Source organism: Plasmodium fragile (assembly GCF_000956335.1).
Source record: "Plasmodium fragile strain nilgiri unplaced genomic scaffold supercont1.134, whole genome shotgun sequence".
NCBI lineage: Eukaryota > Apicomplexa > Aconoidasida > Haemosporida > Plasmodiidae > Plasmodium > Plasmodium fragile.
The window spans coordinates 9,739-26,282 of record NW_012192714.1 but is presented as its reverse complement, the minus strand read 5'-3'; the positions used below and the strand labels follow the sequence as shown (position 1 = coordinate 26,282).

At 50.9% G+C, this 16,544-nt stretch overlaps 3 protein-coding genes across 3 annotated transcripts in view; all 3 read left to right on the top strand.

Moving 5' to 3' along the window:
• Positions 1-355: 355 nt before the first annotated feature.
• On the top strand, positions 356-1,282 carry AK88_05446 (uncharacterized protein; the record flags this gene model as incomplete). The annotated part of the gene is made up of 1 exon (XM_012483048.1): positions 356-1,282. A coding segment is annotated over one exon (927 nt), but the record flags the coding sequence as incomplete, so codon positions are not given.
• Positions 1,283-3,612: 2,330 nt separating this feature from the next.
• On the top strand, positions 3,613-9,937 carry AK88_05445 (uncharacterized protein; the record flags this gene model as incomplete). The annotated part of the gene is made up of 7 exons (XM_012483047.1): positions 3,613-3,934; positions 4,063-5,072; positions 5,245-6,082; positions 6,648-6,953; positions 7,103-7,375; positions 7,888-8,360; positions 8,534-9,937. 7 exons carry the CDS (start codon positions 3,613-3,615, stop codon positions 9,935-9,937), a joined length of 4,626 nt encoding a protein of 1,541 aa, XP_012338470.1.
• Positions 9,938-11,411: 1,474 nt separating this feature from the next.
• AK88_05444 (uncharacterized protein) overlaps positions 11,412-16,544 on the top strand; it is a gene marked incomplete at both ends in the record, with an annotated part of 7,724 nt that continues 2,591 nt past the window's right edge. The window contains 6 exons of the mRNA XM_012483046.1: positions 11,412-11,486; positions 11,655-12,441; positions 13,014-13,715; positions 13,966-14,912; positions 15,084-15,456; positions 15,637-16,389. Of these exons, the coding sequence (XP_012338469.1) occupies positions 11,412-11,486; positions 11,655-12,441; positions 13,014-13,715; positions 13,966-14,912; positions 15,084-15,456; positions 15,637-16,389 (3,637 nt within the window). The remainder of the gene's footprint in view (positions 11,487-11,654; positions 12,442-13,013; positions 13,716-13,965; positions 14,913-15,083; positions 15,457-15,636; positions 16,390-16,544) is intronic.

The window sequence follows — 16,544 nt, the reverse complement described above, 5'->3', positions numbered from 1 at the left end:
CGACATCACACAACACGCAGTCACACACGACACAGTCACAGACAGCCCCACATGCGACACAGTCACAGACACACCCACATGTGGCACAGTCACGGACATCCCCACACGTGCACCTCCTACGCCCGCAATCACAGACATATCCACATGTGTCACCGTCACAGACACACCCATACGTGACACAGTCACAGACATACCCACATGTGACGCAATCGCGCACATAACCAGATGCGATGCTCGTAAGCCCGCAATCACACAACACACAGTCACAAGCGACACTGTCACAGACACACCCACATGTGACACCGTCCCGCACACCACCACATGTGACACCGTCCCGCACACCACCACATGTGAGGATCCTAAGCCCGACATCACAGACATAGCCACACGTGACGCAGTCACGCACATACCCACATGTGACACAGTCACGGACATACCCACATGTTACACAGTCACGCACATACCCACATGTGAGGATCCTAAGCCCGAAATCACACAACCACCAGGCTCCGGTAACGCAGTCACAGACACACCCACATGTGAGGATCCGAAGCCCGAAATCACACAACCACCAGGCTCCGGTAACGCAGTCACAGACACACCCACATGTGATCATCCTCAGCCCGACATCACAGACATAACCACATCCCACACTACCACGTGGCTGCGTTGGATTGACCGCAACAAGCATCTATTGCGGGCGTGCACGACGCAGCCGTGGTTTAATGCCCTCAAATCGGAATGGAAACAATACCTGCGTGAGCACATGGCGCAACACGAAGACAACGTAGTATCCGCGCAGCGTGAATTCGGTGCAGCGGCAACCCTGAAGATAAACAAGCTTGACGCATGGAAAGCATGGGTAGCGCAACAACATCGGCACATGAGTATGTATAGTGAACAGGAGTGGTTTCAACACCTATGGAGTAATATCGAGGAGACAGGAGTAGTCACAGAGGAAGACCGCATGCCGGAACAGATACGAAAGGTGCAAGGAGTGAGTCACATACACACAGTAGATGAAAAACCGACCACATTTGTAACAGAACACGGGCCACCTGTAGAAAAAGGCTTACAAGTAGAACAAGCACTGGACGGCGGATCAGCTTTGAAAGTGCGACATTTACCACAACAGCAACTGCATCAGCAACCTTACATGAAAAAACCGTTAACCGCTCAAACATGGATATTGATCCTGGCATTAGTCATAGAACACTGCGAGGTCGAACGCAGTTTGCAGGAGAAGGAGTTATATGTGGATGACGTATTGGAGCAACTGTGACATTAGTATGACGGCGCATATGCATGCGGCATCGCGCATGCTACTCGTACACCACTTTTACTTCATTATGTGATATACATAATGTATTTCGGGTTTACATTATTCCATACCGTCTTTTTTTGTCCTCTCTTCTGCTTACTTCTGTTTACTTGTGCTTGGTTTTGTTCTTTTTCTGTGTAGTCAACTTCTTTTAACATGACCATAGGAACAGGTGCGTACCGGTTACATGCATATAACATGTACATTTACATGAATAATATGCAGCGGTAGTATTCTCCTTTATGTGAAGTTAATTATTAAAAGATGCGCACGTGCATTCTAAGGGTATAGTGCAGAACACATAGCATGCGCATACGCATTCGAGTATAAGGAGAGCTTGTCTCTCCGAGCACACGCGTCGACCAAAGCGGCCGCGTAAACCGCATTGTCCGCGCACGCAGCCGCGTTTAACAAGGAGCAGATTGTGTCGCCGCGCAACAACGATTCGACGAAGCAGCTGAGTGTAAGAAATATTCGAAGCAGCAGCCGCGTGTAAGAAGGATTCGACGAAGTAGCCGAGTAAGCATTGTGGCGAGTGTAAGAACGGAGGGAGAGATTGTCTCTGCGAGCAAACGTGGCCAAGTGCAACACCGAGTCGACGAAGTAGCCGAGTAAGCATTGTGCCGAGTGTAAGCAGGAGGAGGGCTTGTGTCTCCCAGTACACGCGCCCCTCCCCGTAAGACGGGGTTCTGCGACGTAGCCGAGTGTAAGAACGGAGGGAGACATTGTCTCTCCGAGCAAACGCGGCCGCGTAAACCGCATTGTAGCCGCGTGTAAGAAGGAGGAGGATTGTCTCTCCGAGCAAACGCGTCGAGTAACGCGGCCGCGTACACCGCATTGTCGTCGAGTGTAACCACGATTCGACGCAGCATTGTCCCAGTGTAAGCAGGCTTCGACAACGTGGCCGAGTGTAGGAACCATTCGACGAAGGATTGTCCGAGTGTAAGAAGGAGCAGCGATTGTCTCTCCGAGCAAACGCGTCGACCAACGCGGTCTGGTAAACGGGATTGTCCGAGTAAGACGGATTCGACGAGGTAGCCGCGTGTAAGAAGGAGGAGGATTGTCTCCCCGAGCAACGCGTCGACCAAAGCGGCCGATTGTAACAACGATTCGACGAAGTAGCCGAGTGTAACAACGATTCGACGAAGGCTTGTCCGAGTGTAAGAAGGACGAGGATTGTCTCTCCGCGTGAAGCGATTCGACGACGTGGCAGAGTAAGGGGTGCGAGAGCAAGATCCAGAGAGGGCGCAAACAGTGGGCGGGGCAGGGGGACGACGGAATACACATATTTTGTGGGAGGGCGAACAGCGTTGGCAACAACGGTAGCAACGACGGCACGAAGAATTGATGTTGTTGTTATACTGCGGTTTGTAGTGTACAAGGGGTTTTAGGTGTACGCACACAGAGAGACCGTGTGCGTGACAGGCGTGTAGTGGAGACCGGTGTAGAAAGGGGCCAGGCGGGCTATTCATGACGCGTTTGTGTGTATGGTAGTGTAGTAGTACTTTTTTTTTTTTTTTCCTTCTACAACGGTGACAGGGTGACCGAGCAGGGGTGCCGGAGAAGCGTTGACGGAAGAGGCGTTGACGGAGAAAGCGTTGACGGAGAAAGCGTTGACGGAGAAAGCGTTGACGGAGAGGCATTGACGGAGAAAGCGTTGACGGAGACGGGGTGACGGAGAGGCGTTGACGGCAGAGGCGTTGACGGGAGAAGCGTTGACGGAGACAGCGTTGACGGGAGAAGCGTTGACGCAGACGGGGTGATGGAGCCGGGGTGACGGAGACGCGTTGACGGAGAAGGGGTGACGGAGACGGGGTGACCGACAGGCGTTGACGGGAGCGGCGTTGCCGCAGACTGCGCTGACGGAGAACGGGGTGACGGAGAGGCGTTCACGGAGAACGGGGTGAGGGAGAGGCCTTCACGCGCGCGGCGTTGACGAGAGAGGCGTTGACGGGAGAAGCGTTGACGGGAGAGGCGTTGACGGAGACGGGGTGACCCGGAGACGGGGTGTGTGTATGTATTTGTTGTTGTTGTTAATGAGTGGTGTGTAGTAGTAGTAGTAGTAGTCGTGTACTTTTTTTTTTAAGAAGGGGAATAAACTGTGTTCAATATGTCTACAGGGACTGCATCAGTGTGGCAGTTGAAGTTTGTGAATGCCTGGACGCTTTATGTAATAAAGAAGAAATTAGTTAATGGAAGGAATTATTTGGTAAGTTCCGTTAAGTGCAGTGTTAGAAGTACCGGAATGTCACATTTGACAGTATGCTTATATGTATTGGAGATGGATAGCCATGTATGTGAGTGCATTCATTCATGTGCATGTCGTAGAGCGTGTAACGTCCTATGTACAAGACCACAGTGCAGTAGGTGGCGAATACAGGTGCCTGAGGGAAAGTGAGAATCCATGCAGTCAAGTCGACAAAGGGAATGTAAACACAAAGAGCAATTTCACACATATATATGAACTGTTTCATCTTCAGAATCGCATATATAGGGATGTTGATGATATCTTCACAGAGGTAACAACTGTAATTAGCCGTAGGAATGGCTGGAATAGTGGCATCTGCGGAGAGTTATATAGTGGAGCGGATGATAGATTATGCATTAGTAGATGTAATGAAATTATGAGCATTCTGCTGTACATGAGAGGGTATAATTATATGGGGATAATTGGACAAAAAGAACAGTAAGGGCACTTTCAGCGGACCAGTTTGACGAGTACCTGAAATGTATATTAGCAGGTGAGGTCTTGGGCCAAATATATGGAAATAGTAGTGACCACCGAGATATAATAGAGAAAGTTCGCGGGAAGTTACAGCAAGGAGCAACAATATTAAGGGGACCGATTGAACCGGCACTGTGCGAAGAGAGGGATTATGGTAAATTCATATTCGGGTCAGGAATTATTGGACAGCACATAGGGGACCGCCTGCAAGAATGGAAGAAAGGTTCCGTAATAGGAAAAGCTACAAGTGGACACGGGGCAACAGCAAAATGCAGGTGGCAGGATACAGAGACGAAGAACGAGCAACAGCCGGAGAGTACTAAGCAATGTATAGCAACGGTGCAGGCAGCGAAACATGATGAGGATACAAAAGAACTCATGGAATTAATTGACGTAAATATCACGGCCCCGTCCATGCATCTTAAGAGACTAATACAGCAGAGTTTGGAGCCGCGTACAAGGTGTACTATGAGGGAAAAAATAAGGAAGAACGTACAAGAAAAAGTATGGGACATTGGTGAAACTGTAAGAACGGGGAAACCACGAACGAAAGGAACTTCCAACACACTGGATCCAGCCTCTAACCCGCGGCGCCCACGCCCTGGAATAGGACCAGGAAGGAAACCCAAACCACCGCTGAAGGAGTCGAAACCCTCGAAGCCGAAGTCACAACCTTCGGCACCAAAAGACCGGAAAACAGCACAGTCCATACCATCCGCAGGAGGTTCAGGCGACGGGCCACAGGCACCTAAACCCGCCCCGGCCAAACCAGCACCTCCTGCCAAACCAGTAGCGGCGAAACCGCCGGACTCGGGAACGAAGAAAACGGTAACGACGACAACGGGCGGTGCCATGACGACGACATCATCTGGTGGTGGTGGTAAGGGTGGTACGCCTAGTACGGCAGTTGCCGTAGGAGGTCAGCACGAGAACGGGAACATGGCGAACCCGCAGGACAAGGAGTGTACAGGAGAAAGAATAGTGCAGCAAGGGCGTAACGCGGTGTACGTGGTGCCTCCACGTGATGTAAGTTAGATTACAGAGAGAGAAAAGATGCAGAGGCAACACGAATAAAAACACACGCAATTTTTTCATAACGTCACATGCATACATGTGAGAATGTATATGTATTTATGTGCAAGCACATAGGTAACATGTGCCCATGGGCACTTTTTTAATGTCCATGTGCAACATGTAGGATAACGCATGGAACAAGTGGAAGCAAGTGTTGCAGGCATTTACGGAATATATGCAGGACCACAACGACCTCAATGAAGCATATGGTGCAAACTGTTATAATACTGGTTGGAATGATTTCGGCAAGGGCAATGACAGTCATACGCAACAAAGAGTAGCAGATGTCGTACGGTGCAGAGTTATGAGTGTTGCATGGGCCTTCGCAAATGGGTGGGGCCATAGCGCAAGCGCTAACACGGACGGGGTCGACATCACGCCGGAAGAAAAGGATATGTTCAGGTGTGAAGTGGTAAATATCTTTGGACATTTACTGAAGGAGAAGTATTGTTCAGAGCAAAAAGGATACAAGAGGGGCGTAGAGTATTCTCGGATAGCATTCAGGGATATGAAGAGCGCGGGCATAAATGGAGTGGGAGCGATCAACGGTCCCGTTATAGAAGGCAGGTGTACAGCATGTGGGTACCAAGGGCATGAAAGGTGGGCACACGCAATAAATTTGAAAGTCGTAGAGTGGCTCATGCACCACGGGGAAATAATGAACGAAATAGCACAAATGGAGCAGGCAATGCCGTGTACAGAAAGATGGACAGATTATATTAAGCAGATAGACCACCCGCACAACCCTATTAAGGATGGGAACACAGAAGGGCGCACGCTCAAAGAACGTTTGAGCGAAGAAGGGCAGAGGAAAATACAGGACGCAGAGCAGCAGCTGGAAGGAGCGGTAACAAAGATAATTGAGAACGTCGCGAAAGATACAGACGACATACTGCAGCAAGCACAGGAGGCGTTTCAGGACGTGCCGAAGAACGCGCACAAGGACGCCACCGAAACGACACGTAAGAATACGATTTGTAACACTACGAACATACGCCCGATACCGACTATGGCCGCATACGGCATCATACGGCCGCTAACGTTACGATCCGTACGACTGCGCATACGGATGCCGCCACAACACAACAACATGCACACGCGGGCGGGAACAGCACAGCGCTGCCTCTTCTCGGCCTCACTTCGTGTGCCCCACTTCGGTTGAGCGTTGACTACGACGGACGCGGTAGCGGTAGCGGCGGCCACGAGTGTAGACTACGGCAGCAATAACAGCATCGGTAGCGGTAGCGGAGACGGGCGGTGCACACTGACGGAACGGGACGGCGGACGAGATGACGGCGACGACAAATAAAAGTTGTACTGCTACCATCTAGCCCACGTTCACCGAGTGCGCCCCCCTTTGTTCCTGTCTTTGTCCTCTTCTAACAACGTGCGCTCTCTCTAACACCGTGCGCTTGCTGCCGCTACCTGACCGAACCGTCCTGGCCCCCTTCTTTCTGTACCACTTGTGTCGTTTTTTTTTTTTATCATCTTTCTACCATGTTTCTTCCTTTTCGTTCTTCATTGCAGCAGGTGCGAAGCCGATGGCGACAACACCAGCGACGCCGAAACCGGTAGCAGGAGGCACACCAGGACAGGGAACAGGAACAGGAGGAGACGTAGCAAGGAAGGACGATGACGAACAACCTCCAGCAAGACCACCACCACCTCCTCCACCAGAACCCGCACGTCCAGCGGAGAACACAGGCGCACCGGGTGATGCAGGACCAGCTGGTCCACAGGGAGAAACTGGAGCAAAGGGTGAACCAGGTCCAACCGGACCAAAGGAGGATCACGCATCAGGGGCAGATGCTGGACCAGCTCCAGATAGTAAAGGTAAGATGAAAGCAGACTGAGCGTGAGGCATATAAGAACGCGAGGGTCAGTGTACAATGATTCAAACAAAAAAGGAGGATTCATCATTATATGCAAACCCCTGGGATGAAAAGAAACAATACCACCAACACTACCTTCGCCAACGCCAGAACCACGACAACCGGGATCGTCCGCGGTTGAAGACTATAAGAGCATATGTGAACAAACGGACTCCGGTCCACAGAGCACTACTGTAATATCCTCCGGTGCTTCAAGTGTTAGTATTACGCCTGTTAATTACAATTATGGGGCGGAAGCACCATGTAAAATTCTGCAGGAACTCGCAAAACAGGAGGAAAGAGCAAAGTCCACCCCGAAAACTGTGGAGAACACAAAAAATGCTACACGAGACCGTGCTCCCAGCGGGGAAACTAATGTACAAGGTACTCGAATCTTTCCCATTACTGCGCAGCACGGTACAAATACCCTACGACCCATATTATAATTGTAGAACACACAAAAAAAACACACAATTTCAGGAGAGAGAGAAACCACGGAGCGCGAGAAACCAAACGGCGAATGAGAGTGAGCGGACGAGCGATCGGCGCAGCGATGGGTCGGCCGCTGGATGTAGACGTCGACAGACACACACAGACACACACACTGTGTGTGTTGTGTGTTGTGTTGTGGGACACAGAGAGAGAGTCTGTTCCCGGAGTGGCACCGTCCCCGACGCATGCCGACCGAGCATGGCCAACCAACGAGCGACGGACCTGGTCCACTATGGGACCAACCACCAGCGACCGATCACGAGCGACGGACCGGGGGTCAACCGATCGGCAGCCAACCAACCATGAGCGAATGGACCGAAGAGAACCGTGTCGCCGACCATCCACCACATAAGGCTTATGTTCAGCACATCCACAGCCTTCTTCTTGCTCACTTTAACTTATAGGTGATACTGTTCCGGCGGGTACAGTAGATGGGAACCCGCAGGAGGCAGCAAAGGCGGCATCACCTACAACACCAGCACCGGCAGAAGAGAAAGCCAAGGAACCACCACCACCATCTGCACCGGCACCAGGGCCGACACCATCAACAGGAACAGCAACAGACGGGACTAAGCCTCCTACGCACGATGGTGATCCCGACGCCAATGATGTTGCTGATGGTATAAAGAACACTGCAGATTTTGGATTCGGATTAGACCTGAACCCCCTCAAAGCAAAAGGTGATTTAGGTGGATCATATGGTCTAGGTACCCCACAGGGTCCACGGGGCGTACCCCCCAGTCCAAAGGCGGATTCTTCAAACGTTCCTCCTGCCCTTGATGCTCCGACCCTAACTTGGGAGGACCTCATCCCCTACACCCCCGCGATCATTCCAGCGGTGGTTGGTATCGGGATCATTGCGTTCTTCCTATGGAAGGTACGTATATATGGCAAACAGGGAATGCCGCATGTGCAGCCTGTTTATACCTCAGAACATCCCTACCGGCTCCAATATATGATCGTTCCACTCCATATATTCTCCTACAACCGTGTTCATTCCTTTTATCCTACCGTCCTCACCCTCCTCTTTACCCCCCTTTTTCTGCTTAGTATTTTGCCTTCCTCGGACACAAACGACGACGAACATATCGAACCGTTCGTGACATCCCGTCACCTCCACTAGACGAAGAAATTCTAGACCATCTACAACGTGGCGAACTGCCGCCACCCGATTACGGTTACACGATGGTTAGGGCACGACGTCGCGATAAATTTGCCGACCGACGACGACGTCATCCACGCGTGCATAAGCGCACGATCATCGAGCTACATCTAGAAGTTCTCAACGAATGTGAAGCGACCGAATGGGAAAACGTCAAAGACGAATACTGGCAGATTGTCGTGGAGGAGTTTTCGCGTGACTTGGCGCAGGATTTGATGCGGGACGGAAAGGGGTATAGTAGTTCCTTGGATGCTCCTAGCACAAACCAGGGTTATCCAGGGATCAATGTTTCCTCCACCCTCGATCGACCCACTGACATCGAACGAACGGACCCTTGTCGCCCTAACGAACAGGACCCCGATGCATGGAATTGTATGGAAACTAAACAGTTAGCAACGGGCCCTTGTGCACCGCATGAACACGATCCCGATCCATGGAGTTGTATGGAAAACATACAGTTAGAAACGCACCCTTGTCCACCGCATGACCCGGATCCATGGAGTTGTATGGAAACCATACAGTTAGCACCGGGCCCTTGTGCACCGCATGCACACGACCCCGATCGTTGCAGTAGTATGCAACACATACAGTTAGCAACGGACCGTTCTGCACCTAACGAAGATGACCGATGGAATTGTATGGAAAACATACCGTTAGCAACGGACCCGTCTCCACCGAATGAACATGATCCATGGAAGTGTATGGAAACCATACAGTTACACGATGATCAACATCGCCCTTTCGACCACGGTGACGAGACGTTGGACTGCATCCATTGGATTAACTGGATTGACCGCAACAAGTACTTTTTGCGGGAGTGCACGACGCAAACGCGGTTTTTGCAATTAAAAGCGGATTGGAAACAATATTATCAACAACATGCGACAAACGACGCATTTGGTGTGAACAGGAAAGCCGCAACCATGGACAGCAAGAAGCACGCATGGAAAGAATGGGTTGCAAAACAACATCGGCAAATGCGTATGTATAACGCGGAGGCGTGGTTTCAACGTTTGTTGAATACTGTGGTGGAGGAGACACAATCGCACAAAGGCGAAGTACCTGGAGTTGAAACAGACGTAGAAGTGGAAAACGTCATGGCCGCAGAAGATATGCTCAGAGTGAGAGATTTACCGCGGTCGCAACCACTGCATAAGCAACCTTACATGAAAAAACCGTTAACCGCTCAAACATGGATACTGATCCTGGCATTAATCATTGAGGCGTGCGAGCTCGAGAATAGTATGCACGATCGGGAGTTATATGTGGATGCTTTATTACAGAATATGTGACATTAGTATGACGGCGCATATGCATGCGACATAACGCATGCTACCATTAGACCACGTTTACTTCATTATGTGATATACATAGTATATTTCTTGTATGCACTATTCCATACGTTCTTTTTTTTTTTGCTGCTCTGTTCTGCTTACTTGTGCTTACTTTTGCTTTGTTTTGCTAGCGTTATCTTGTCAACTTCTTTTAACATGACCATAGGAACAGGTGCGTACCGGTTACATGCATATAATATGTACATTTAAATGAATAATATGAATGGGTAGAATTCTCCTTTATGTGAACTTAATTATTAAAAGATGCGCACGTGCATTCTACGGGTATAGTGCAGAACACATACAGCACGCGCATACGCATTCGCGTATAAGGAGAGCTTGTCTCTCCGAGCAAACGCGTCGACCCACGCGGCCACGTGCAAGACCGATTCGACGAAGTGGCCGAGTGTAAGAAAGGAGGAGAGATTGTCTCTCCGAGCAAACGCGTCGACCAACGCGGTCGGCTAAAGCACATTGCCGCCGAGTGTAAGAAGGAGGACAGATTGTCTCTCCGAGCAAACGCGGCCGGGTAAACACGATTGTCCGAGTAAGCAGTTTTCGAGGGAAGCATCCAGAAAGAGGGGGATCACAGAGAGGGAGGACAGAGAGAGCGGAGGGGTGGAGAAGGAACACACATATTTTGTGGGACGGCCAACAAGGATCGGCAAGGACGGCAGTAGACATTGATGTTGTTATTACTGCGGTTTGTAGTGTACAAGGGGTTTTAGGTGTACGCACACAGAGACACAGTGTGTGTGAATGGGTTCAGTGTAAACCCGTGCAGTAAGGGCGGTATTCATGACGCGTTGTGTGTAGTGTTGTTCCTATTTTTTCCTTTGTTTTTGTTTTTTGGTCTTTTGTTATTTGTTTTTCCTTAGGTTCCTCCTATTGCCTGTTTTGTGTTCCTTTTTCTTTTCCTTTCTCTCTCGTTCTTACTTTATATACATATGGTTTCACGAATAATAGGATTTATACGTCTCACGTAGAGTAAACGTGCGAAAGTGCTGTTTATGTGCGGAATTGCGTGCTCGAGTCCTGTGAAGGAGTACTATTCTATAAATATGGAAGATGACAGATATGCGTGACAGCAGTTCCGAACGTATTGCAACACAGAATGGGCTTTAGTTTAGCCTTTGTTGTTTCAGTGATGGAGGAATCATCTTTTATTGCGTGCTGCCCATAAGAGGAGTATAATATATTCTTGTGCGCAGTACTGCATACAACAGTATTGCCGCAGCGCACTATACGGACATGTTGATTATAGGATACAGTATTAGATAAATAACACAACAGGGGAACATCGAACTGTCTGGACTCTTCCATGACGTAGAACAACGCGAAGCAGGATAATTATTTATGGACCGTGAGGATTCAATTATACTGCATTGAATTATAACGTAGGAATAGTATCAGGAAGGATACATGCGCCAAAATGGTTCAGCATTGGGCAGATTTAATAAGGCAGTGGGTAGAACGAAGGCGAGTAGCGGACCAGGACCGATTAAGTGTAAGTTATTTTAGCACAATGAGAACAACGGAACAAGGTCAATAGGAATGTGAGCAAAATGTATGCATAATTTTTTAGTGGACAGTTGGCATAGAGCACTGTGCGACCACAGTAAGTATGCATCGATTGAACGTAAAATTTATGTTTTTCCGATCTTTCACATTATAGAGGAGCATATGGAACGACATACAAGTCGTATTGAATGAGTTTGTGGATTTTATACAGAACGAAGAGTACGAAAAGATGTTGACTTCATCATGTGACGAAACTGAATATGGTCACCGGGTACGGGTACCATGGAAGAGCCCAGAGAAAGCAATGTGCAGACTCATGCTGCTTGCGCTATATTTCAAGAATGATTGGACACAAGGTTTAGGCAAAGCAGGGGCGGATTGGGGTGAGGAGGGAGAGTTAAAGAAGTTTATAAGGTGTGTCATAGTGAGTATTTATATGTACATGCTAATAGAAGCGAACTGTCAGAACAAGAACGGTGTAGAGTATGCATTATATGTAATGGGTCAGATGGAAGACAGTATGAAAGATTCGGGGGTGGAAATCAATATATGTAAGTGGGCGGACCATAAGGGTACTGGAATTGGAGGAGTGAAGGTGCATGATGCGATCACGAATTGGTTCCACGGAAATGAACAAATGATGGAGAAAATACGAGAAATAGAAGACAGAGCAGAGTGCAAGGCCGCAAGACGAGGCCAAAAGCAAATTAATAAGGAAGAAGATGTGCAAAAGATAAAGGAAGGAATTAAGGCAAAATTGGGAGCACTGGAGAAAGAAGTTAAACAAAAGAAGCTGGAAGAGGAGAAAAAAATAGCAGGGGAATCGGCAGCAAAGCCCTCCGATGCACAGTCCACAACCGACCAAAAACCCGCCCAGGATCCTGCAGCACATCCAGCGGCTGCAGCATCGCCGGAAACCACAACATCAAAGGACACGTCAGGTAAGGCCCGATGGGAGAAAGCACTAATACGGCACGCTAAGTACCGTACGACTGCGGTCGCCACAACACGCATGCACACGAGAACGGACCAACGCATCGGCACCACAACAACACGCACGCGGCGGAACAGCAGCACCCCGTCGTTAAGCTGACGTGTGCAGTCACGACGGGAGCGTGGAACGTGCCGTGCAGCGGCCACGGCGAGCATGTAGCGACGGATGCAGCGGCACGGCGGACGAGATCACGGCGACAAATAAAAGTTGTACTGCTACCATCGCAACCTAGTTCACTGCGTACGCAGTCCACCTCACCGTACGCTTGCTGCCGCGTCACCCAGTTCACGGAGTACGGAGTCCACCGAGTTCACCTCACCGTGCGCTTGCTGTCGCCTCACCCAGTTCACCGAGTCCTACCTCGATCCACTGCATCCACCCATGCAGCCGACCCACTGCATCGAGCCGGACCCCCACCCTGCCGCTACGTGACCGCACCGTCCCGGCCCCTTCTTTCTGTACCACTTGTGTGCTTTTGTTATCATCTTTCTACCATGTTTCTTGGGTTCCCCATCTTAGGTAAATCAAGTGCAGGACCCGAACTCGGGGATCCCGCACGAGGCAGGTCATTGCCGCCATCGCAACCACAAGCACCGGCATCTCCAGAATTACCAGCAGGACCACCACCACCACCTCCTCCACCACCAGGACCCCCTCCACCATCAGATCCGTCTCCTACAGCACCATCCCCAGGGGGAGGAGGAGCAGGCGCAGGAGCAGAGAGAGAGAGGACGAGCACGGAGTCCAAGGATAAAGTAAAGGGTAAGGCCAAAGGAGAGAATATAAGTAAGGAGGGTTCCCCGGAACATACTCCAGGAAATGTACGAAAGTGTGAAGACCTGGAAAATGCGGATCCAGAAGAAATTGTTAAGTGCTTGGAGCGGGAACTCAAGAATACGGACAACGTGAACAAGAAGGACGAGGTCGACGAACTCATTGGGAGGGGTCCCATGGGTCTCCCCGGTGCTGCGCGCTCCATAGAAATATCCATAGGCATGTCGCATACTACTCCTACAGTACCCATAGGTACGCATAATGAACAGTCAGAAAAGGACGCGACGGAAACAAAAAAAAAAAGAAACAACAACTTTTCCGGCGACAGCGGCAGACACCACACGGAGTCAGGGCGAGACCACACGGAGCGAGAGCCAGAGAGAGAAACCAAACGTCGAATGAGCGAGAGCGATCGGCCGAGAAACGGGTCCGTCGCGGGATGCAGCTGTAGACAGACGTCGAGGCAGATGCAGACCGACACACGCGAACACACACTGTGTGTGTGTGTTGTGTTGTGTGTTGTGTGGCAGACAGAGAGTCTTTTCCCGGGGTGGCACCTGCCAACCACCGTTCGCACCGTGGCACCAATGGTGCCGACCCAGCATGGCCGACGACGCATGGACAACCATCCAGCGACGGTGATGTCGTGAAACGACGGACAACCGCACTATGTGGACAACCACCCCTGAAAACTTAGTTACCTCTATATTCTTCCCCTTGCTTCTATGTTCAGATGACAAGACTGACGCGAAGGTTGTGGAAGCTGGTAAGGATAAGTCAGCGGAAGGGGAAGGTGCGCAGCCTTCTCCAGCGGGCAGTTCAGTCGCTGCTGGAACGGAGGTGAAGCCGGGCGCAGAAACTAAGAGTGAAGATGGGAGCCCAAGTACCACTCAGGATTCGGCACCGCGTACAGTAATAACCAATACACCGGAAGACCCCACGAATGTTGATACGGGGCAACCATCTTCCCTGGGTGAACATCCAGGAACAGGTCAACCCAGTTCATCAGATCCCGTGGTTCCCACCAGTCCAACTGGTCAAGCGGATTCAGTTCCCTCCACCGGGGAAACACATCCAGCGGGGCAACCTGCTGCACCTGAGAAGGATGGAAAAGCGGACGGTGCGGATGCCAGCAGTGCCATCGTAGATGGCGGCGGTAACGATGACCCCCCTCCTCTCAATCCACCCAAACCAAAACCGAACCCGAACCCAAATCAATCGGGGAGCAGCAGCCCCAGCGGCAGCGGCGCACCGGCCGCAGGAGGTGCTGGAGGTGGTGTGTCTGGTGAGGCAGGAAAAGGCGGTGCTGGAGCTGTTGGTGGTACGGGTGGTAGTAGTGGTGGTGGAGGCGGGGGGGGAAGTGGAAGCAACTTATCCTCTGGTTCAGAAACCTCAACTCCAGCTCAAGGACCAGAACTATCAACCACAACAACAGTAACGCAGACACCATCATCAGAAACCTTATCACCAACATCACCACAATCACCAGTGCAGCCATCACCCCCCAAGGCGGGGGAAGATGCTGTAGCTCACTTTGTTCCCCCTCCATCGACACCATTCGACCCCAAGAATCTCATCCCCTATACCCCCGCGATCATTCCCGCGGTGGTTGGCATCGGGATCATTGCGTTCTTCCTATGGAAGGTAAGTATATATGGCAATCACGGAATCCCGCATGTGCAGGATGTTTATACCGCAGAACATCCCAAGCGGCTCCAATATATGATCGTTCGAACCAATATACTGCTACAGCCGCGCTCATTCCTTGTATCCTACCGTCCTCACCCTGCTCTTTACCCCCCTTTTTCTGCTTAGTATTTTGCCTACCTCGGACAAAGACGACGACGAACATATCGAACTATACGTGACGTGCCGTCACCGCCACTCGACGAAGACATACTAGACCATTTGCAACGCGGCGAACGCCCGCCACCCGATTTCGGGTACACCTTGGTTAGGGATAGGCAGCCCCGCAGATTGCCCGCCGCCCGACGACGACGTCAACCACGCGTGCATAAGCGCACGATCATCGAACTACATCTAGAAGTGCTCAACGAATGTGAAGCGACCGTGTGGGAAAACGTCAAAGACGACTATTGGAAGATTGTAGTGGAGGAGTTTGCGCAGGATTTGATGCGGGACGGAAAGGGGCATAGTAGTTCCTTGGATGCTCCTAGCACAAACCAGGGTTCTGCAGGCACCCATGTTTCCTCCGCCTTGGATCCACCCCGTCATTACCACGCCCGTCATCCCACCTGCGACGCCCCCATTCCAGCCACACACACACCCACATGTGCTGATCCTACGCCCGACATCACACAACACACACTCACAAACGACACAGTCACGCACATACCCACATGTGCAGATCCTACGCCCGACATCACACAACACGCAGTTACAGGCGCCACAGTCACAGACAGACCCACACGTGACGCAGACACGCACATACCCACAAGTGACACAGTCACAGACAGACCCACATGTGATCATCCGCAGCCCGGCATCACAGACATACCCACGCACGACACAGTCACGCACATACCCACATGTGAGGATCCTAAGCCCGCAATCACACAACACACACTCACAAGCGACACTGTCACAGACACACCCACATGTGCGGATCCTAAGCCCGAAATCACACAACACACACTCACTAGCGACACCGTCACAGACATACCCACATGTGAGGATCCTAAGCCCGACATCACACAACCACCAGGCTCCGGTAACGCAGTCACAGACACACCCACATGTGACACCGTCACGCACATACCCACGCACGACATAGTCCCGGACATACCCACATGTGAGGATCCTAAGCCCGAAATCACAGACATACCCACACGTGAAGCAGTCACCGACACCGCCACATGTGATGCTACTACACCCAGAATACCTGAGCACGTAGTTACAGGCGCCACAGTCACGGACACACCCACATGTGATCATCCTCAGCCCGACATCACACACCAGTTAGTCACAGACGACACAGTCACAGACACACCCCCACATGAACCTCCAAAGCCCGCAATCATACATCAACGCAGCAACGCCCCAGTCACAGACACACCCACATGTGAGGATCCTAAGCCCGAAATCACAGACATACCCACATGTAAAGCAGTCACAGACAGACACACATGTGCTGATCCTAAGCCCGAAATCACACAACACACAGTCACAAGCGACACTGTCACAGACACACCCACATGTGACACCGTCACGCACACCACCACATGTGAGGATCCTAAGCCCGAAATCACAGACATA